The 23,808-nt window shown below is 35.5% G+C and overlaps 6 protein-coding genes and 1 pseudogene across 7 annotated transcripts; 2 read left to right on the top strand and 5 right to left on the bottom strand.

Annotated features, from left to right (window-relative positions):
- Positions 1 to 183: 183 nt before the first annotated feature.
- LOC112744602 (receptor-like protein kinase FERONIA) lies at positions 184 to 1,197 on the bottom strand. Its single transcript, XM_029292369.2, has one exon. It carries the CDS (start codon positions 1,195 to 1,197, stop codon positions 184 to 186), a length of 1,014 nt encoding a protein of 337 aa, XP_029148202.1.
- Positions 1,198 to 1,449: 252 nt separating this feature from the next.
- LOC140172945 (receptor-like protein kinase FERONIA) lies at positions 1,450 to 2,478 on the bottom strand. Its single transcript, XM_072216029.1, has one exon. It carries the CDS (start codon positions 2,476 to 2,478, stop codon positions 1,450 to 1,452), a length of 1,029 nt encoding a protein of 342 aa, XP_072072130.1.
- A 415-nt stretch (positions 2,479 to 2,893) lies between these two features.
- LOC112744603 (receptor-like protein kinase ANXUR2) lies at positions 2,894 to 4,138 on the bottom strand. Its single transcript, XM_025794277.3, has one exon. It carries the CDS (start codon positions 4,023 to 4,025, stop codon positions 3,060 to 3,062), a length of 966 nt encoding a protein of 321 aa, XP_025650062.1. The 5' UTR covers positions 4,026 to 4,138; the 3' UTR covers positions 2,894 to 3,059.
- A 1,517-nt stretch (positions 4,139 to 5,655) lies between these two features.
- On the top strand, positions 5,656 to 7,999 carry LOC112744601 (receptor-like protein kinase ANXUR2). Of its 2 annotated transcripts, none has more exons than XM_025794275.3 (4): positions 5,656 to 5,803; positions 6,219 to 6,279; positions 6,597 to 7,345; positions 7,430 to 7,999. In XM_025794275.3, exons 3-4 carry the CDS (start codon positions 6,703 to 6,705, stop codon positions 7,852 to 7,854), a joined length of 1,068 nt encoding a protein of 355 aa, XP_025650060.1. In that variant the 5' UTR covers positions 5,656 to 5,803; positions 6,219 to 6,279; positions 6,597 to 6,702; the 3' UTR covers positions 7,855 to 7,999. The 2 variants fall into 2 exon arrangements, with proteins under 2 accessions (XP_025650060.1, XP_025650059.1); XM_025794274.3 differs by having other exon boundaries at positions 5,656 to 5,847.
- Positions 8,000 to 8,497: 498 nt separating this feature from the next.
- LOC112744600 (PI-PLC X domain-containing protein At5g67130) lies at positions 8,498 to 13,833 on the top strand. Its single transcript, XM_025794272.3, has 8 exons — positions 8,498 to 8,863; positions 8,972 to 9,094; positions 9,865 to 10,002; positions 10,094 to 10,192; positions 10,319 to 10,622; positions 10,708 to 10,931; positions 11,024 to 11,110; positions 11,196 to 13,833. Exons 1-8 carry the CDS (start codon positions 8,777 to 8,779, stop codon positions 11,229 to 11,231), a joined length of 1,098 nt encoding a protein of 365 aa, XP_025650057.1. The 5' UTR covers positions 8,498 to 8,776; the 3' UTR covers positions 11,232 to 13,833.
- LOC112744599 (receptor-like protein kinase FERONIA) lies at positions 11,342 to 13,464 on the bottom strand. Its single transcript, XM_072215211.1, has 2 exons — positions 13,125 to 13,464; positions 11,342 to 13,028 (listed from the first exon to the last, which is right to left on the bottom strand). Exons 1-2 carry the CDS (start codon positions 13,462 to 13,464, stop codon positions 11,581 to 11,583), a joined length of 1,788 nt encoding a protein of 595 aa, XP_072071312.1. The 3' UTR covers positions 11,342 to 11,580.
- A 4,557-nt stretch (positions 13,834 to 18,390) lies between the features above and the next one.
- On the bottom strand, positions 18,391 to 21,154 carry LOC112744596 (receptor-like protein kinase FERONIA; annotated as a pseudogene).
- Positions 21,155 to 23,808: the final 2,654 nt, after the last annotated feature.

The following is a 23,808-nucleotide window of genomic DNA, read 5'->3' as shown; positions in this document are numbered from 1 at the left end:
ATCCTTGTTTATATTTCCTTTCAACATGGATCAAAGAGAAACAGGTTCTGGAAATAGAAGAACTGAGAAAGGTTCAACACCCACCATGAATTGATTAAATGACAATCAAAATTCAGATAAAAACAGTCTCACTACATCCAAAACTACAAGTATGCATACATGAAATAAACCCAACTAAGCAAATCATATTCTATCAGCTTCCTCCTGAAATTGCAGTGCATGTTGAAGCTCCACCTCCACTTCCCCCATGTCTGGCCTCTCCCTCCCCTCTGCAAGCAAGCATCTCTCAGTGATGTCAACAAATATTTTCCAACAATCTGGTTCAATCTTTGACTTAAGAAATCGATCAACATTTTTCTCTGCATATGACTCGAGAGACTGATTGCAGTCTTCCAAGTATTCCCTGTAAATCTCCCGCGGCGGCTTTGCACTTACAACTTCTAACAGAACTACCCCAAAAGAATATACATCTGATTTTTCAGTCAGCACTCCAGTTCTTTCATATTCTGGATCTTTATATCCATATGTTCCTTTTATATCTGACTCAGTCCTTTTCAATGACTTTGAGCTCCTAAGAGATACTCTTTTGGACAGTGTTAAACCTGAAACTTTAGGCTCCCAGTTATCATCCAAAAGAATGTTACTTGTCTTAATGTCGCGGTGAATGATAGTATACTTGGCTCCAGTGTGAAGATAGTGAAGTCCACGTGCCACGCCTATGCAAATCTGTAGCCTCCTCTTCCATGGAAGTGGATGAATGTTTCGACCGTGAAGATGACGATAAAGAGTACCCTTAGGAAGCAACTCATTTACAAGAATTAACTCATTTCTTTCGACGCAAAACCCAACCAAAGAGATGAGGTTGGGGTGGTGCAGCTGCGAAAGCAAGACAATCTCATTCTTGAACTCCAAGAAACCAAAACCTGAGTCCTTCTTATACTGCTTGACTGCAACCGGTTTAGAAGTATTTCCTACATAGCCTCTGTGAACAATACCAAACCTGCTTTCTCCCAAAGACTTTTCGAAGTTTCTTGTCACTGATTGTATCTCTGCAAGTGTAAACTGATGGCAGAGTTCAGTTATGATAGATGAAGGTGGTTCTGTTGAGATGAGTGTGGGATCAGAAGAAGATGGATTTGTCGCCCTTTGACTTGAGTCACCGAAACAAGACAAGCTTGAAAAGAAGGGAAAACCCATCTGTGTTGTGTTTTGATGGAGATTGAGGATTTATGGCATAGAAACACCAAGTCTTGATCTTCTTGTACTAATGAGGTAGTTCATACGTCTTTGTCAAATCATAATCAGAAGCCTCCTTATTTGACTTTGAAGGGATCAACTTAATTTTCAACCAAGTTATTGAAATAATATTAGCTTTTTTTCTATTCTGTTTATAGAACTCCAAAGAAGTGGAGAAAGAGCCAAAGCAGGATGCAACTCAGAAAAAGAAAATCATATTCTATCAAAATTTTCTGAACCAATAATCTTGGCATCAGCTTCCTCTTGCAATTGCAGTGCATGTTCAAGCTCCAACTCCACTTCCCCCATGTCTGGCCTCTCCCTTCCATCTTCAGCCAAACATCTCTCAGTGATGTCAACAAAAGTTCTCCAACAATCTGAATCAATCTTTGACTTGAGAAATGGATCAACAATTTCCTCTGCATATGATTTCATTGAATGAATCTGGTTATACAAACGTTCCTTTTGCATTGTTCTTGTACTCACAACCTCTAACAAAACTACACCGAATGAAAATACATCTGATTTTTCGGTAAGCACTCCGGTTCTTACATATTCTGGATCAAGATATCCAAATGTTCCTTTTACATCTGACTCCACTCTAATCAATGACTTTGAGATACTAAGAGGAACCCTTTTGGACAGTGACAAACCTGAAACTTTAGGCTCCCAGTTATCATCCAAAAGAATGTTACTTGTCTTAATGTGGCGGTGGATGATAACATGCTTGGCTCCAGTGTGAAGATAGTGAAGTCCACGAGCCACACCTATGCAAATTTGAAGCCTCCTCTTCCATGAAAGTGGATCATGGTATATATGATGAAGATGATCAAAAAGGGAGCCATTAGACATGTATTCGTACACGATAATCAACTCGTTTCTTTCGATACAGAATCCGGTTAGAGGCATGAGATTAGGATGGTGCAGCTGACAAAGCAAGACAATCTCATTCTTGAACTCTGAGAACAGCTGCTGTGAAAATGATCCAATGCTGCACCTCTTGATGGCAATTGGGATATTACTATTCTGCAGATAACCTTTGAAAACATTCTTGAATCCACGGGGTTGTCCTAGTTTCGAAAACTCGTTGGGATTTCTTGCTATTGCTGATTGTATCTCTGCAAGAGAAAACTGATGGCAAAGTTCATTTACAATGGATGAAGGTGGTTTTGCTGACATGAGTGTTGGATAAGAATCAGAAGATGGTTTAATGAAACAAGACAAAACTGAAAGAACACCCATTTTTTGTGCTGTGTTTTGGAACAAGATTGAATATTGGTCTTGAACTAATATATGAATGCATGATATGCTTGCTAGCTTAAAACGCAAGTCTTTGTCTTTGTATGACTACAAAGTCAAACAAAAGCCACATTAGTTGACTTTGTGATTCTGCTTCAGCTATAACAACCTATAAGTAAATATTCATTGTGTTCATACCAATATCCCCTAAATAGTTATCGTGTTGCATTAAATGCAACTTCATCCAACATATTTATTCAACCTCCTACAACTATCAACTTTAATTTCCTTAGAGCTCCACAGAAAGAGAAGAGAAATTTCTTCCTTCCCTTTTTGACTTTTGCAACTCACGAGTCATTAGTGATTTGACTAATCGAGTGTCTTCTATGTATTTGGCTTGCTTGTGGAATGAAATCACTTTTTGAACCTTAGAATTTTATGGATTTATAAACTTAGTATGAATTGAATTACAAATTGCAATCAAATTACAAACTAGTATTACATATTCAGTACATTTGAAACCCAACATGAAATAAATCCTAGTTATTATTAGATCATATTCTATCATCAGAAAACTTTAGTTATCAAATCTTGGCATCAGCTTCCTCTTGAGATTTTAGTGCATGTTCAAGTTGGAGTTCCACTTCCCCCATGTCTGGCCTCTCCCTTCCCTCTTTGAGCAAACATCTCTCAGTGATGTCAAAAAATGTTTTCAAACAATCTGGAGCAATCTTTGACTTAAGAAAAGGATCAACGATTTCCTCTGCATATGACTTGAGTGATTGATTGCAGTTTTCCAAGTGTTCCTTGTGAATGTCTAGTGCCAGCTTTGCACTCAAAACTTCTAACAAAACTATTCCAAATGAATATGTATCTGATTTTTCGGTCAAAAAACCAGTTGCCACATATTCTGGATCAGCATATCCCCATGTTCCCAGCACCCTGGACTCCACCCTTGTCAATGTCTTTGAGATACTAAGAGGTCCCCTTTTGGAAAATGTTAAACCAGAAACTTTAGGCTCCATACTACTATCCAAAAGAATGTTACTTGTCTTAACATCACGATGAATGATAACATATTTGGCTCCTGTATGAAGATAGTGCAGTGAACGCGCCACCCCAATGCAAATTTGAAGCCTCCTCTTCCATGAAAGTGGATTAAAGTTTCTACCATGAATGTGATCATAAAGGGAGCCATTGGACATGTACTCATACACAAGAATGAGCTCGTTCCTTTCGATGCAAAATCCAACTAGAGGAATCAGATTGGGATGGTGAAGCTGACAAAGCAAAACAGCCTCATGCTTAAACCCGAGATCAAGAGAATCCTTGTTGCAGTGTTTGATGGCAACATGGGTAGAACTTGTCTCTATAAAACCTTTGTAAAAAGTGCCAATTCCATCTTGTCCAATTACCAAAGACTCATTGAAGTTACATGTTGCTGATTGTATCTCAGCAAAAGAAAATTGATGACAAAGTTCTTGTATGGTGGTTGAAGGTTGTTTTGTTTCCCTTGGCCTTGTATTACACCACAAACAAAACAAACCCATTATTTGTGCTGTGTTTTGGTGAAGACTCGAGTTAAGAGTGAAGAGACCACAAACTACCTAATAAGAGACCAAGCCTTTAGATGCGTTTGTTTTGTGTATACTTTGAAACATAGACAGAGACATAAACAATAAAGACATAGACACAACAAAACACAATTTTTTTAATTTTGGTATCTAAGTACAAGACGGAACCCACAAATCCTAGTCTTGTTAAAATTTCAATATTGTCCTTATTGCAAACTATTATCAGTGCCACCACTACACAACCATCATCTCAACCAAACCACCACCATTAACAATCAGCCACCATCTCAACCAAACAATCACCGTTAACAATCTAAAACTAAATAACAAATTTAATCTAACAAATATCATTAAAAAAATTCAATCTAACAAAATCAATACAAAATTATTTTAACAAAACTTAACCAAAATTCAAACAAATAAAAAAAAATTAAATTATACAAAAACAAAAGACAACCAGAAGGCGGGGAAGAGGAGCAGAAGTGAAGGAAGATGGTGACAGAGATGAGAGGCAGGGAAATACGGATCTGCAAATAGAAGAGTAGGCGAAGGCAGATTGAGAGATAGAAAGGGAGAACGGTGCGCGGATCTGGAAACACGTCGACGAAAGGGAGGAAGGAAGGGATGGGGAGTGGTACCGGTGGTCTGGATGGAAGAAATGGAGGAGAGGCGGTGGCCTGAGTGGAAGAAAGGCGGTGGTGGTCTGGTGACACGAAGGGAGGAGAGACAGCAGTGATTTGGGTGGAAGGAAAGGAGGAGGAGAGGCGGCGGTGGGCTGAGTGACAGGAAGAGAAGATGAGAGGTCTCTGTTTTTTGGGAGTGGAAGGGAGGAAAGGAAAGGGAGGAGGAAGAAGATAAATGAAGGTATATTTGGAAAATAAATGTTAAAAATATTGTTTGTATCTCAAAATTTGTGTTCTACACTTCAGTTCCATATACAGATTTTGTACCTTTTTTTACTTCTAGTGTCTTTTAAAATTGTGTTTTTTACTAACCAAACAGCAGACATATACCATCTGTATCTTGGGTAGACACACCCACTAAGGTGTTCATGTTTCAAAATTGAGTATAAAAAACTTTCTATTCCTGTTCTTTGTCCTCTGTAGTCTGTATGAATGACTTATCAGAAAACCACCTCAATTCACTTGCTCAATAATCCTTATATTAGATTGAAACTTTGGAGAATTGGGTGTTTTTTTTTTTTTTGGTCAAACGGATTGGACAGCTCCAATCCTAAGTATTATACCCATGTTTCACATACTCACACAACACACTCACACACACTACCATAGGTACTATGGATTCTTGAGAATTGGGTGTTGTCCGTTATCTTTATCTCGAATGATTGTAGAACTTGTTTTTGGTCATGATGATTGTTTTTTTATTGGACTTTTCTACTCCAAAGAAATATCAAGCTAGCAGGTTTTTCAATTTTGTTATGGGCCTCAACTTTCTTGGCTCAACTGTTTCCCAATCTGTCTGCATAATTACATCATTAAAACACACACACCAAACACCTTTTATAATTTGGGCCATATTCTTATGAACCTAACAACATTTGTCATAATATATTATTAACTTCAACAAGTTTTAACTCCAAGACCAAAAATAAATGTAAAGAGTAATAGTCAAAGTTAGGTACACAGAAAACGCCAAGATATGAAAGACAATGCCGACCATGATAAATTTACAACTGAATTAAGCTAGTAAGGGACCTTGGATGAGCCACTGCATTCTTGGACTGCAGCATGAAGGTAAGTAGGAGCTACATGAAGCTTTGTCTCTGAATAACCTTCAGGTTCTTTTCTATTCAGAAGCTATACATTTCATAAGTTCATTTATGTTGAATTGTTGATCCAATAATCAATTTGGAGTTTATGAATTAGTTCCTTCATCCCCTTCCCTTATGCTTTATTAATGAAGAAAACAAGATGATTCAGCCAACATAAAAATAATATTCTATATGCCACTTTAATGAACAATGATTCAATAAGTTACTTGAAAGATGAGTCTGGAAAAAATAGCAAGGTGTTTATAGATTCTCCATGAAGCTAAATTCTATCCTATTTTATTTACTTCATGATAATGTCAACAGGAAGTTCATCTGTTTCTGCATTTTTGGTCCCAACTTTGCTGAGAAAATTGAAGCTTTTATTTATTTTTTTTCAGATATTTATGATATGATAAGATGCAGATGCAAATAAGTGTGTCACCTCTTGGATTGTAAAAGGTAAATCATGTATAACATGGGATCAAGCTGATTCAACATGAATTGCTGCATAAATATGACTAAAAAATTCCATAATGTTTATTTTGAGGACTTGAATCCAACCAAAATGATTTTGAACATAAGCTGAGTTGTTGGTCATGTTGGACTTTTCTCCCTTGTCAACTACATGTAATGTTGAAATCCTCGGTATCAAGAACTAATTTCTGTTATATTCACATCTATGTACTGATTTCCTTCCTTCTCTGTGCAAGTCTTTAATCATTGCATTACCTCATGTAAAGTCTTGCACAACTAACTCGAGCTTTCTTTTGCCACAGAGAAAGATTTTACCTGCACAACTAACAGGTTTGCTAGGTTGAAGACTTTCCTCATTCATATTATTACAAAATATTTCCCTTGTATGCATGGAAATGCAAGTCAGAAATGGGGATAATGCTTGATAAGTATTTGAGTTTCTGCCATTCAGAGCATGTAAGTTCATCTAAGAAGCTGTATCCATCAATAATTGAAGAGCTATGCCCACAGTTCTCTCTTGAAGATCTTAGGAAATCAACCAACAACTTTGATGCAAACCATTTAACTGAAATATCAGCATATAATAGAGTATACAAATGTTGTATCAAACATAATGGTGCAAGTGATTTCACAGTGGCATTGAAGAGGTTGAATCGCGAAACCGACCTATGGAAGTTCAAGAAGGAAATCGAATTCCACTTCCAACTTCACCATCCAAATTTAGTCTCCCTTATAGGATTCTGCAACCACAAAGATGAGAAGATTCTTGTGTACGAACACATGTCCAATGGCTCTCTCTATGATTACCTATGTTCCAAGAATATAGAAGATTTGTCATGGAAGAAATTGTTAGAAATATGCATTGGAGCAGCAAAAGGACTACACTATCTTCACACAGGAACCAAGTGCCCCATCTTTCACTGTGACATGAAACCTCATAACATTCTTTTGGACAAAAACATGGTACCTAAACTCTCACATCTTGGATTTTCCTTGCAGGGGCCACCTTTGAATTCAAAACCAAAACCAGTAAAAGTTGACATGGTTATGGGTAACTATATTTACTTTATGATCAAAGTTGTTTGTTAATAACTTCATCAAATGAATAACTTAATGCTTCCATTGATTGCTGTAGGTTCAGCTGGTTACATAGCACCTGAGCATGTCCTAACCAGAATCTTCACAGATAAATGTGATGTTTATTCATTTGGTATGGTCCTAATAGAAGTTGTATCCACTACTTACAAGCACACCATCTTTGACAAAATCATCATGTTGGAGAGCTCATCAGATTTCTCTCTCGATCCATTTGATTTAATGAATCCATTCGTGGATATATCTGAAATGTTGGAGAGATTCTCAGTTGATGAGATTATTGATCCAATTCTGATGAGAAAGATAGCACCAGAATGTTTGGCAGTATTCATAGATGTCACAAAAAGATGCTTGAGCAGAGAAGCAAATGAAAGACCAAATATAGGTGAAGTAGAGGTTGAACTGGAGCTAGCACTAGCACTGCAAGAGGAGGCCGATGACCGGAATCATGGTGGTGGCTGGTGAATATAATTTTCTGTCCATTTTTCTGCAGAAAACCTTTGTAAACAGTACTGCCAAACACACCTGGTCCAATTATCAAAGACTCATTGAAGTTGCAATTTTGCTGATTGTTTCTCAGCAAATGAAAATTGGTGACAAAGTTCTTGTATGGTGTTTGAAGGTTGTTTTGTTCCCCTTGGCCTTGGATTACACCACAAGGAAAACAAACCCATTATTTGTGCTGTGTTTTTCCAAAAGCTTAAGCTGATAGAAGGAGATACGTATGTTTATATTTCTAACACATAGATACCTTTAGGTTCCAAATTCCAATTGAGGTGTGCAAGCTTCAAAATTGAGTGTAGGAAACCTTTTAGTCCAGTTCTTTCCCTGTGGAGACTCAAGAGTCAAGAGTGACTATAACTAATAACCTACTTTTTAAACCATACATTGATAAGAGTCAAGGAAACCGTTTTCAGATATTTATGTATTATTTAACCATGAAGATGAACCGTGAGATTTTGTGATTTGTCATTCAAATTTTGCCACCATTAAACAACACCCTTACGTTTTATTCTGCAGATAATATTCCAAACAAACACGCAAAATTCTGCCTATGTTACACGGTAGATTTCTACAAAATAATATTTATTTTGATAAAACAATTTCTTCCTCGCATAATCTCTTATTAGTATCCGAATCATTCCAAATATCAAAGGTTCAAAGACCATTCCCATGATGAAGAATAATAATTTAAAGTTTTGCCATGTCAATAGGCCTATGTGGCAAGGCTTTAATGAACATTAGGCGTATATGGAAGAATATCCCAATGTCCAAATAAAATTTCCTATATAAGATTTTTATAAACATGACAATCCCATGAATTTCGTTTTCTCAGCCAACTCAATAAAACCCCATCATTGATATTATCATTGTTATTTTTCACAATATGGGTTCTCTTCTCTGCTTGCTTATGGTTATTCTCCCATCATTGTTTTACAATGTTTCAGCTGCTTGTTCTAATGGAACTTGCAGGGTTTGTATTTGTATCCCTCTCACTATATATGCTGCTTTAATTTTAATTTATGAAATCTATCTTTAAGTTATTTATTCAATTATTATTGCTTTGTATTGATTTTATTAGCTACTTGATGAGTGTTCATCTGATAAAGATTGTGGAAGTGGACTGTATTGTTTCTCATGTCCATTTGGGTTCACAGGCTCAAGGTGTGTCAGATCATCAATCACTAATCAATTCAAGCTCATAGTAAGTTATCTATTATTCTATATTATATCTTCACTGTTCTGGATTCATTTTAATTGTTTTTTTATTAAAAAATTAGCACCGGCACACTTTTATTTATGATAAACATATACAAGGTGGTTGGCATGCATCAATGCCAACCATGGTGGTTGTGTCACTAGGGTATTATTCTTGTGCCCAGAAATCCAGACCCTATTTTGATTTGTGTTTTTATTTTCATAATTTTTTTGTTTTTAAAATTGTGACAAAAAAAATAGTCAAAATAATGAAATTATATTTTTATCTATTACAAATATTAAAAACAGACAAAATAAAAAGAAAAAAGAAAAACACAAACCATACCATCCATTTCTCTCATGTTACATTATCCTACATTCTCTTATATTTTTGTTTTGCTGAGTTTTTAATCAATTTTAATTTTGTATTAAGAAATGAAGAGTTATGATAAACATCTGAATCTGTTAGTGTATCGTTATCAGATCAGTCCAATTTGTTGGAAGGTTATTATGAAAAAGTCATATGTTTTTGTTTTATTTTTTTAATTTGTAATATTTTTGGGCCTAAGAAAAAGTCTTATGTAGCTATGTTCATGGCCGGCTAAGCAACACAGAAACAAAACAGTAAATTCTTGAATATTCTGACCAGGAAAAAAGAAAGTAAATCTAGTGAAAGATTAATAAACAATTTATTTTATTTGCTTTTAGTCAAATAGACAAGAAAATTGTAATTATTCCATACTTAATTTTTTTTTTTCCTTGTGTATGGATACATAGAACAATTCTCTACCGTTCAACAAATATGCATTTTTGACAACACACAATTCATATGCAATCGAAGGGGAGCCATCTCACACAGGCGTGCCACGTGTCACAGTCACCAACCAAGAAGACAATGTTACACAACAACTTAATGTGAGATATTATTGTTCACAACCATATATGTGTTATAAGCAATGTTTATAACCCTCCATTTTGTTTCATCAATATAATGATTAATTTGCAGAATGGAGTTAGAGCACTAATGCTGGATACATATGATTTTAAAGGGGATGTTTGGTTATGCCATTCATTTGGAGGCAATTGCTATGACTTCACAGCTTTTGTATGTAAATAATTCCATTTTTTTTTTCATTTGGTCTAAGCTTTCCTACCTACTTTGTCGAAGAACTTTTTAACATTCTTAATCACTACATCTGCAGCAAGATTCTAATATGTAATTAACTAGCAGGAACCTGCTATAGACACACTGAAGGAAATTGAAGCTTTTCTTTCAGCAAATCCATCAGAAATTGTCACAATTATCTTGGAAGATTATGTTCATACCCCAAATGGTTTGACAAAGGTTTTCACTGATGCTGGACTAATGAAGTATTGGTTCCCCCTAAGTAGAATGCCCAAGAATGGTGGAGATTGGCCTCTTGTTAGTGACATGGTTTCCAAAAACCAAAGATTACTAGTCTTCACTTCTATCAAGTCTAAGGAACAAAGTGAAGGCATTGCATACCAGTGGAATTACATGGTTGAAAATCAATGTAAGGGAAAACAACAATATATTATATTCAAAACTCAATGTATCTTGGTATAAATTATATACAAATGTTGATTTAAATTGTGCAGATGGAGATGGTGGAATGAAAAATGGAAGCTGTCCAAACAGGGCAGAGTCATCTCCTCTTAATGACAAAAGCAAATCATTGGTGTTGGTAAACTATTTCCAAACTACTCCAATTAAGCTAATCACATGTAAAGAGAACTCTGGAGCACTAATTGGTATGCTAAGAACTTGTTATGGTGATTCTGGTAACCGTTGGGCTAATTTTGTTGCTGTTGATTTCTACAAGGTTGGTTTTTGTTTTTCAAATGTATTGGCAGCTAAATCATCAAATCATCATCATGAGAATAATACTCATAATCTCATATTGTTATTATGCAGAGAAGTGAGGGAGGAGGTTCTTTTCAAGCAGTGGACACTCTCAATGGGAAGCTATTGTGTGGATGTGATGATGTTCATGCATGTCAGGTAAAGCTTTTCTTTGACTTATTATGAGAAACAGAAAAATATTAATATGGAGCTAGTAAAACTAATTCTGATTCTTTGTTTGCAGGCTGGATCAACTTCACAAGCTTGTTCATCAACATAGAAAGCAGAATGGTTGTTGGCTAGTGCATAGTGTTGTCAATTTACATTTAATTCATTTTAAATCATTATTGCTTGCAACTGTAATTGGATATTTGGATCACACACTACAACTTTGGAGAAAAGTTACATATACCAATACTTGTTTTGCTATGCTGAGTTATCTGAAAATTTTTCATCTAGCTACTATGATCTCGGTGAAAAAACCTCAACAGTCAACAGTATCATCAACATAATTATTTACAAGCACATAAATAAATTAACCATAAGGTACAAAAATGCATGTCACCGTGGGACATTCTTGCTGATATATATAAAAAATATTAACATGTGGTCAAAAGATGACACAAGCATCAGTCTTCTGATTTTAGTTGAAGCTGCAAGGCAAGTTCAAGTCCCTCCACCACTTGTCCCATTGATGGCCTCTGATTTCCTTCATGAACAACACAATTCAGTGCCATCTCAACAAACTTGCTCAAACATTCTTGGACAATCTTGCCCCTAATAAACGGATCAACCATTTGGTCAATGGCATGGGGTCCCTCACTTTGGCAGGACCTTGCCCATTCCACAAGGCACCTCTTTGGTCCCTCAACTTTTCTAAGCAAAGGTGCCCTACCACACAACACCTCAAGCAACACCACACCAAAAGAATACACATCAGATTTATGAGTCAACCTCTTAGTCTTTGAGTATTCAGGGTCTAAATATCCAAGACTACCCTTAACCTCTGTGCTAACATGGAACTTTGACTCCCCATTTGGTCCAATTTTGGACAACCCAAAATCAGAAACCTTAGCCACCCATTCCTCATCCAACAAGATATTTGATGTCTTCACATCACGATGAATGATCTTGAATTTTGCTCCACTGTGGAGATATTCCAATCCTAGCCCTGCCCCTATGCATATCTTAAGTCTTTGCTTCCATGAAAGAGGTGTATTACAAGTCCCATACAGATGATCCCGGAGGGTCCCATTCGCCATGAAATCATAGACGATTATCATGTCGTCTTCGTCGTTGCAATAACCAATCAAAGGCACCAAATGAGGGTGGCTAAGTTGAGACAACATCTCGACCTCGTTCTTGAACTCTTGAACACCTTGCACACCATTTTCAGGGATGAAGCGCTTGATGGCGATAGGCTTCGTGCCATCATCGATATAGCCTTTGTAAACTTTGCCAAAACCTCCAACACCAACAACAAAGATGTCATCGAAGTTGATGGTGGCTGCACTTATCTCAATGATTGAGAAGCAACGACATGAGTTCCCTGAGGCCAGTGTTATTGATGATTTTCTTGAATTTGTTGTCTCTTCATAGATCAATTCCATCTTGGCCTTGTGCTTCATTCTAGAGTTTCTCCAAACCCAGATACATAAGAGGAAAATAGAAGACATCGAAATGAAAACAGAAACTGCAATGACACAGTAAAGAACACCACCAGATATTGATGCAGGCTTTGTCTGCGATGGTGGTGGTTGTGCTGATGGTGAACAATTCATGCATGACTCTTCATGATGAACTACCTCAGAAAATCTGAACCTCGATTTCTTTTGCTTGTTGCATTGATCATGGTACTTGAACAAAGACATGACCTCAATCCCATTAACAAAGGCATAAGAATCTTTATGAGTGGTGTTTGGGATGAAGGTCAAGGTTAGATTCTGACCTGGTTCAACTTTTATGCAGTGCTGATACTCAATAAGTAGAATCTTGTTTGGATCACTATGATGATGATGATCTCGGTGTTCTTGAGCAGCACCTGAAGCGTTGAAGTCCCTGAGAAGAGTATAAGGTCCTGCTTTCACAGAAAACACGGACTTAGAAGGATGGAAATTGGGGTATGAAGCAGGGTTGAAGTGAAGCTTAATGAACTTGTGACCAGGAGTGACACCATGAATTGAATATGTGAATTCATAGTGAGAGATTCTTGAAGTGCCATAAGGATCATCACGATGAGGAGTAGCAACAGATATTGAAGATTGATTCTTCTGTGGTGATGATTCTAAGACAGAAAAGTGTTTCGAATTGGTAGCGTCTCCAATCCAAATTCGCTTGTTAGCTAGAACAATAGAGTTTGATTCAGTGCCACAGTTGATTGCTAAATCTTCTACACGAGAATAGGCGTATATAGGTTTGATGAAATAGTGTTGTTGGTGAAGAACTAATAAGAATAACAATAATATCATGTTTGATGATCTATAAACATGGAAATGGCTGAAAAAATAGTTCATGATTATTGAGTAGTACACCAACAAAAATGCAGAAAAGTTTAATCATCGTATTGTATTTATGGCAAGACGACAACAAGCACAACACGTAAGAAAGGTAAAGGTGACATCATCAACCAACGATCAACGGTTACTGGTTTGTACTACTATTATTGCCGTGTATGTTTAATGCGACTATTTCAATGTACAATATTCCAAAGCTTGGAACATTTTCCACCGTTCACACTTCACACCAGACCTTTTCTTCTAAGAAATGTCAGTGTAAGTGTGTGTAACATATAACCAACCATATGTCTCCCAAGGTGATGCATGACAGAAGTTGAGTAATATTATATCACCAAATTTATATAAATTTCAGAGTTCTGCGTGGAAGATCATGAACTGTTATGCTTATTAATCACAGGCCCTACTTATTAAAATGAAGTCATGTATGAAAGTACGTGATCGTTGTTTCCCTTGTTAAACTAGAAATTTTCTTTTCAAATTAAATTTATGAGAATTAGAGAAAAAAAATTATTTTGCCCAATAATTAACGTTTCAGGAAGGAGTTTCGTCGTTTATCTTAACAAACAACAACGACAACTTCGTTACAGGGAGACAAAAACTTAGAATAACCTGAGGGGGTAATAAGAGCACAGGAGGATTCAACGTAGAAATTAGAAAAACAAGCGTAAAGCTCCAAAACATCACTTTCACTAAACATGCCACTTAGATAAAGACACTTAAAATATTTTTTTTAAAGATGTTTTTAAGTAATTAAAATTCAATAAGTATAATTTATTAAACTATGTTATTTTATCAAAATTAGATCAGATAAATTGATTTGACCACAAAATCAATAAATTATATCTTGAACGGATCTAAATTAATATTTTTTATAAAAAATAATTACAATATCCCTATTATAAAAAAGACTAAAATATTCTTATTATATATATAATTGACAATCCTAAATTTTAACTCTTTTCTTCTCTCATCATTATAGGATTAGAATTTAGAGTTTTTAAAATTAAAAAATATATATAATAAGAATATTTTAGTCATTTTATATAATAAGATTATTGTAGTCATTTTCTATAAAAAAAATATTAATTTAAATCAGTTTAAGATTTGATTTACCGATTTTTCGGCCAAATTAATTTGTTTGATCTAATTTTGACAAAAATAATATAATTTAATCAATATAGTTTGATCTAATTTGTTTCACTATTTCATATTTTTTAATTTTTAAAAAAATTGTGAATAAATACTGAAAAATAAAAATTCACGTACAGTTATTTTTATATAAAATTGATATTTATATGAAATTGATAGTTAAAAATTATTAAATTATTAATATATTAAATTATTTAACAATTTTTAACTAACATTCACATAAAAATAATTGTACACAAATTCTTAATATATTAAAAAGTTAATATATATATATATATATATATATATATATATATTCCAGATCTTCAAATAACGCATAAGAGCAGAAAGGCTAAAAAGAAGTATAACCGCAAATACACACCCAACAAATTAGCGACATTGCTGAGTTTTGTTTGTGGGTTGATTGAGACTGTCTTTTCAAGTATGTTCGGTTTGTCTGTATAGACTACATTGTTTTTTTTTTGTCGTTCTTCCTCATCTATGTCATTATAAAATTGAGTGGAAATTGATCTGTCAGCAACTTTCCTGCACATGCTTGGATTAGGATGCAAGCGTGTTTCGTACCATTCTGGCTATAGCTTTTCATCTAATATCGGCAGAAACTTCGTCTCATATACTTTGAATACAGTCTCTTGTCTGTATACTGGATGAACATATTGATCCCATTCGATGCTTGCGGCGGCACGAATGGTAAGTGCATGACGACATGGAAAATGAAGTGATTGGAAAAGTCCACAATCACACGTGTCCATCGACAATCGAACACAAAATGAATTTTGTGACCCTCGAAAGGCTCTAACTCCTCGACCACAAACGCTGAAGTCCTTCTGTCGCAGTGAGTAACACGCATCCTCGATATTCCCTCCATGTTCTTCTCAATAGCAGTTACCAGCCATTAGAAAAATTGATTTCCTGCTGCCAGATGTGTCTGTGCCTCTCTGCCCTTTCTTACCAACAACTGCCTCAACCTGTCGTAAATGTATTGCACGATAGCTGAAATCGGCAAATAACGCATACCCTTAAGTACTGCATTCCTGCACTCGGAGAGGTTCGTTATCATGTGCCCAAACTGGCAATCGCTGCTGTAGAGCTGTAACCATATTTTTTTGTTGAATTTACCTGTCCAATCCGCCATTTCACGCGACAGACCTCTCAAGGCATCCATGAACAACTCGTACCCAGCCTTGCTGGGACTATAAGCAGCATTTATGAGATATCGCTTGCCTTCTGCAGATTTGAAATGAGACACAAAGTTCGCAACCATGTGCCTGACACAATAAGCATGGAACGCTCTAGGAGGGTGTCAACCATTATCGTCGGCTCTCAATGCAATTTTGATCGCCTGTGATTTATCAGATATAATCAACAGGCCATCTTGTGGGGTCACATATCGTCTCAGCTTAGTAAGGAAAAACAATCAGAACTCCATAGTCTCAGACTCAACAATTGCAAAAGCAACCGGAAGGATATTACTGTTACCGTCATGTGCCACTCCCATAAGCAACACACCACCATATTTGACATACAGATGTGTGCTATCGACAGAGATGAAGTGCTTACAATGCTTGAAAGCCTCCACACAAGCAAAAACGCTCAGAATACCTTATCAAATTGGTTGCAATCGCGGACCATAAGATGCCCATCATAATACGGGACGGCGCTAAAATCACATATTGTTCCGAGATAACAACTCTGTAATGCTTGCAGCAATCTCGACACCTTATTGTATGACTCCTCCCAATCACCATATATCTGAGCAGTTGCCTTTTACTTTGCCATCCAAACCTTTCTATACAAGGGTTTAAAGTGATAGTTTTGCCTAACTGCATATTGGAGAACAAGGATACTGATAGATGGACTGGACTATATCAGGGGCAGGATGACATTACAAATGAGATTGTTGTCCAACTGTCAATAGTCCTAAGACATGGTGGGTGCTAAACACGTGTGCGTACCTCCAACTCTACACACCTCCCTAACGAAATAAAATATACATGGTTGACATTTTTAACAAATATAATAACGATAAATAAGAAAATACACCATAATTAAACTTGACCTCATCATCAGTATCCTGCTGCAGATTGCCGATAGTAGATTTGGTACTCTAACTGGTCCAACTCTACAACTCGGTACTCAGCACTTCTATGAATGCTGTAATTCTTCAAACCTTGCACTATCACATCTCTGCTTTTGATTCTGTGACCAACCCAAAATTTCACACCACCGTCTAAGTTGTAATCGTCTGCTCCCGCGTTAAAAATAAAGTCTTTTCATTCATCGCGTCCAGATACAACATATGATAGTGCCTGGGTACAGCTGATAAGGCCGGAATTGGGTGCGGGGCAGGCTGCGTGGACCGACGTCTCTAGTACAAACTCCTTCTCATCATCATTTTCAGAAGAACCACTATCATTGCTATCGGCAACATACTCTTCATCGAACTACTCACCGTCTACGTCCATGTCTCCCACTGGATTAGTAACGTGTAGCGGTAGTGGTGCAAGAGGTGGGTCATCCTGCACAAAATTCGAGTTGCCAGATCCACCGCTACCGACATCACCAACTTCTGCAGAAGGCTCCATCACTTGTTACGCCATGATTCTACCATGGATGTCAAACATGAGCCTCACATGCTCGTCGCCATGGAGGCAAAACAGACAGAACCGAAAAAACTCCATTTTTCATCGGCGCTAGCAACCTATACCCAACTCTTTCAATCTCTTTTCTCCCTCTAACACCAACGTTCGTCAATATCAGACTCTTTAGCTTGGACAAAGAGCTTATACGTCGAGTGTGCAATAGAATGGAATTATCATACTCAAATGTCACTCCAATGTCACCGTTTCTCATATGACAATTGAGGATACACACTAACAACTGCATATCCACTACCATTAGACATTTTTCTTAATTTTTCGAAGAAAAACAGAAGAAAAAATGATGTGAAATGTTTGTAGAGAATACAAATGGTTGTACATCCTTTTATAGCTGCTGAAATTTTGTCGTATTATATCTCATTTACAGTGTAAATAAAATAATATTGTATATATCTAAACGAGATATACACATTTCATCTATTGTGTCTTATTTCATTTACAGTTTAAACAATATATACATAATGTTATTTCATTTACACTGTAAATGAAATAAGAGATACAATCCATTTTGATAAAAACACTATAAATTATCTATTGAAAAAGTCTAGGGGTAGCAACTTTTGTGTTTTGTGGCCCGCACTTAATCATCAAAAGAAAAGTGAGTGATCTCCCACCATTAGATGTAATCTCACACCATTAAAAACATTATTGATGACCAATTGATGGTTATAAAATACAAAAGTTGCTGCTCTTATCTATTTTCATAAAATAACATTGTATATATCTAAACGAGATATACACGTTTTATCTATTGTGTCTTATTTTATTTACAGTGTAAACCATATATACATAATGTTATTTTATTTACACTGTAAATGAAATAAGAGATACAGTCTATTTTAATAGGAAAAGTATAGGGTACCAACATATTATCTGTCAACTTATTGTCAATAATAATTAATTATTATATTTTAAACACATATATAAAGAGACACATCCAGAAAATATATTTATAAAGACACTTTTATTAAACACAGTCATAAAAAATACATTTTTATTAGACACATCCACAAAAATACTTTCATTAAACACAGTTATAAATAAGAGTTGGCAGAAGTTGGCAGAAATGTTGTTGGTAACGTAGCGCGATTGATTTTGATAAAAATACTATAAATTTCATAAATAAAAAATTTATTTTATTTATTTAAAAAAAATCCACATTATTATTGAAACAAGTTGTAGTAGATTTTATCTTGCTCTTGGATCTCCAATTACAGAGAACACGAAACCAGAAATCATAGCACGTTCCTCACTACTACCCGAAATCTTAGCGACCCTACTATCCTTGGTCCCTTATTCATCACTAGTAAAAAGCACGTCACTCCCTTCATCACTCGTAAACTGCGGTATCAACGGTCTCTCCTCACCCTTTTCCTTTTGTTGGGCCCCACCAAAACTATTATCTTTGTCGCCTTCGGCCAACTGCATTGCAAACTCGAGTGCCCCGACCACATCATTCATCGATGGCCGTTGATTTCCATCATCATGCAAACAACTCATCGCCAATTGACCGTACCATTTCAAACACTCTGGCGTGATTGAGCCTTTCAAGAAAATATCCACCGTCTGATCGAGCTTACCCTGATCATTCAGTTTTCTTACCCAGTCAACCAAGCTGGCCTTGTGCTTGTCCACGTGACGGATCAAAGGCGGCCTCGCACACAATACCTCAAGAAGGACTACACCGAAAGAGTACACGTCAGATTTTAAAGTCAAGCGTTGACGCTTGTAGTACTCAGGGTCTAAATACCCAAGGCTACCCTTAACCATGGTGCTGACGTGGGTTTGGGAAGTCCCGGTGGGTCCTACTTTGGATAATCCAAAGTCGGAAACCTTGGCCACCCATTTCTCGTCCAATAAGATATTTGTGCTCTTGACGTCACGGTGGATGATATTGTGCTTCGCACCTGCATGAAGATAATGCAGCCCTCTTGCTGTGCCTAATAGGATTTCGAGCCTCTGCTTCCAAAGAAGAGGTTTGTTATCTGAACCGTAGAGATACTCAAGGAGAGTGCCACGTTGCATGAAGTCATAGACGAGGATCATCTCTACGCCATCGTTGCAGTAACCAATGAGGGACACCAAATGAAGGTGCCGGAGCTGGGAAAGCATATCAATCTCGTTAAGGAACTCGTTGATGCCTTGTTGAGAACCGGGTTTGAGACGCTTGATGGCCACGGGGGTTGCACCCTCATCGATGTAGCCCTTGTAAACGTTACCGAACCCTCCAACCCCGATGATGAACACATCGTCGAAGTTGTTTGTGGCAGCTCTGATCTCTGCGATTGTAAAGTAGCGGCATAAGTGTGATGGCAGCGATGATGAACCTTCCTTTTTTGTGGTTCCCTCCCTATAATCAAAACTCCTCCTCCTCCAACTGAAAATGATGATTCCAATAACAGATGTCAGCACGAGGCATGAAACTGCAATAACAGCAACGATAACAGTGATTATCTTTTTCTTTGAGTGTTTGGATGATTGTGGCAACTTCTGTGATTCTTGTGTGGAAGTTCGAACATGTTCTGGATTGGGTCCTGCGAGATTGTTGGTAGCATCACTGATTTTGAAGATCTCGATGCCATTCAATATGACATCATGGTAGTTGGTTAACTCGGCATTTGGCAGTCGTTGAAGCTTGATGGAAATGTTGACTTTCTTAGAACTTTGCCCTGGGTCATCAGAGAGAAGCTGAAAAACATAATCCCTTCGAACAGGAACGTGATTACCACCACTCCAGCCAATCACATCGGCGCAATCCTCAGCCAAAAGCTCTGATATAAATATCTGAAAAGATCTGTCGGTATAGCGTTTGATTTGTGGCGCATACTCACAAAAATGTAAACTGACCATGTAAGTAAACTGTGAATCCACTTCAAACCGCCAAGTCACGTTATAATTCTTGGTCTCGCGCATCCCGTAGCTTCGCGCACTCAAGTAAACAAGGCTAGGTGCAGTGTAATCTCGAGTAATATTACTGTTGAATTTCAGTGGTGGATAGCCGAATGAAATACTCGACGGATACTGCTTCTCTATGTAATCGGCATCCGGTTCCCAAGACCTGTACATACCAGTATCTTGCTCTGGTGCAATCTGTGTTTCACCAACGTTGATTCTGTAAAGTGTTTGCAGAGCTTTTTCACTTTCATGCTGATGCCATGGCCTACAAACTCAAACCCGGAGGACTTGCTGGGGTCCGTGTAATAGAGGTAGGGAGGCATGGAGACCACCTCAATCCCGTTGATGAAAGCATAATAAGATTTTCTGGGAATGAAGGTGAGGTCAAGCCTCTTTCCTGTTTCTACGTTGACACAGTATTCTATGAAAAAGGTCATTTCGTCATTGGCGAGCCAACGTGAAGCATTGAAATCCTTGAGAAGGGTGAAATTGCCCGCTGTAACGGAAAAAAGGGTGTTGTAGGGTTCAGAGTTGGGATAATTTGTTGGATAAAAGTGAAGCCGAAGAAACTTGGGGCCATTAGTTTTGAGAGGGAAGGAGTATGTGAAATTGGAAAGGAAAATGCGTGCAGAGCTAAACGCAAATGAGTTAGCTGAAAGAGGATATGGAGTATGAGTTATGAGAGATGGTTGCTTAGTTTGTGGTTGCTCAATGGTAGAAAATAGTTTGGAGTCAACGTCTCCTACCCATTTCCGACCAGCGTAGACTGTGGTTTCTTTTGATGAGCCACAGTTGACAGCAAAATCATCGTCAGGATGGTATGATGATGCACCCTGCGCAGGAACCACTAGTGAATGAAGCAGAAACAGTAGGAGTAGTAGGAGGGAAAAGCTAATAATTGGTGGTTTATCACTGATTACTACTTTGTTTCTTGGGTACCCCATACCTCCCCGAGAGGTTCAGAAACGCTGTTATGTTGAAGGAAGTGACGTGTTGTGCGTAATTCTTGCTCCTCTGTTACAGGTTTAAGTACTAGGAAATTCGCAAGGCAGGGAAAACAACCCCGTGTCCTCGCAAGGCCCGTTTGGAAACACCAAAAACTTATTTTTTTTTCAATTTTTGACTTATAGAAAGTTACATTAATGTGTTTGGTACAAATTTTTAGATAAATTTTAAACTTTTCAAAAAGTTATTTAAGAATTTTTGAAGAAGTTAAAAAATGTGACTTCTCCTATTTTCAAAAGCTATTTTATCATTCTTATTTAATGCACAACTTTAAAACAATGACTTTCATAATAACTTTCCAAACACAAAATAACTTATTTAAAAGTTAATATTAATAAAAGTCCTTATATTTTAAGCTCCTTTTTCAAAAGAACTTATTTAAGAAGTTTAGCAAAACTAGCTCTTAGTCTTTTGAACTATTAAGAAAAATGACAAAAATGAAAATTCTATGAGTATTTAATTTTAGTTAAAGAATTACTTGACACAGAATAGAGATTAGAAAAGTCTAGCGCCATCAACTTTATTAAATTCTGGCCAGGATATAACCAGTAAAAAAAAGTGAGCTATTAGATGAAATCTTACACCAATCTCACACCATTAAAATCATTATTGATAGTTATTTGATAGCTACAAATCACAAAAGTTGTTGGCCCCTAACATAGTTCATAGAGATTTATTTATTTTGTATTCTAAAAATATTATATGATTATACTATTTATACACTAAAATCAGTCACTAAAATACATATTAAAATATAAATATACATTAAAAAAAATTCAACCACACACATATTTATATACAAATATATTAATGACTAATTTTAGTAACTAATTTTAGTGTATAAATAATATTTTTAAAAATTATATACCCATTTAATAATTTCATTTTAATAGATTTAACATTACACAACATCTAATCAAATTTATATATTTAGATTATCTTTTGTTACTGAGTTTAAGAATAATTACTTTTGAAAATACTTTTTTAAATTTATATCTAATCCAAGACTTAAGTCTAATTTGGGTAAACAGTTTAATTAAGCTCATTTTGAAAAATAAATTAAATAATAAATATTTATGACCCAGTTTGGATAAATAACTTAATTAAATGAAAAATAGTTTAAACAATAAATAATTAAATTAAAAGTAACTTATAAATAAATTATTTTGTATTTGAATTTTTAGTTCTAAAAGTGTTTATTTTATAGAAATGTGATAAAAAGTAGTAGTATTATGAGAGAAGTCATTTTTTTAACTTCTCTATAAATTCCTAAATAGCTTCTAAGAAAGCTACAATTTGGTTTTGGAAATTGCAACAGTCATTAATATTACTACTTTTTATAAGTTAAAAGTTCAAAAAAATTACTTTTGAAACTTTTCAAACGGGTTGTGATAAAAAAAACTTTTTATTATAAAAATTTTTTTTTTTTTAATTTTTCTATAAGCACTTAAATAATTTTTTAGAAAGTTACAATTTGATTTTAAAAATTGTATTTGAATATACATTTTCATAAGTTAAAAAAAATTACTTATGAATTTATCGAAACAGGTCAACCTTTTTTATATATATATATATATATATATATATATATATATATAGAGAGAGAGAGAGGTAATTTACATAAATAAATTGAATGAGAAAAATTAAGACAGATGTTCTAAATTGAATTTGGTTACTATTCATATCCTCACCCAAAACATATAGCCAGATCCAAATGATGAATAGAGGTCCACTACTACACCTACCTGTTCTTATAGAGGTCTGGCACGTAAACAGGACAACGACAGTTCAGCTATATTTATTTGAATAAGTAACTAACTCTTATTATCTCTCCTAAAAAGAAAGGCCATCCACCATCAAAAATAGAACTACTTTAAAAAGGTGATTATCTTTTTTACTATAAATATACTGACAAACTTCAGGTATACGAAGAACTCAAACTACTAAAAACCTACTTAAATCCCTTACTAACTTAAGTATTGGAGTCTCTTGCAGGTACAACTCCCACCTCCTCACGAGGAATTCGGACGGCGACATCTCGACATCAATACAAGTCAGACGCTGCCTCAAAATGAGTCTGGACTTCACGTCTAGGCTCAAAAGCAACCCAATTTCAGTTAATTCTCGGAACAGTTACATACATGTCTTATTGATTCTCTATGTAAATTGAATCAAATTGATTCGATTAACTACTGGTACAACATATACATTAAAAAAAATATAAATAAAATTTATTTAATTCTATTTACATAGAATCAAACGAAATATGCATATAACCAAATTCAATTTAAGATATTTGCGTAATTTTATTCTTATTCAATTTATTTATATAAATTATCCTATATATTAGCTATTATTATTATTGTCTTTGTCTTTAATTTTAATATCGACTTTAATAATTATTATTAAAACAGTCATGCAAATTAAATGAAAAAACATGATTTGATGATAATATATATGAAAAAAGATAAATTATTAAAAATTATTCAAAATTTTTATATTACAAATAAAAATAACTTTAAAAAATAAATAACAAAGATGTTATTCAAAAAATTAATGGACATAGTAAAAATAATCAGATATTAAATATATATTTTTAAGATAGTTTCAAAGTTCAAATTTTGATATGATT

Source organism: Arachis hypogaea, chromosome 14 (assembly GCF_003086295.3).
Source record: "Arachis hypogaea cultivar Tifrunner chromosome 14, arahy.Tifrunner.gnm2.J5K5, whole genome shotgun sequence".
Classification (NCBI taxonomy): Eukaryota; Viridiplantae; Streptophyta; class Magnoliopsida; order Fabales; family Fabaceae; genus Arachis; species Arachis hypogaea.
Note: the sequence above shows the minus strand (reverse complement) of the source record. Positions and strands in the feature narration are given on the sequence as shown.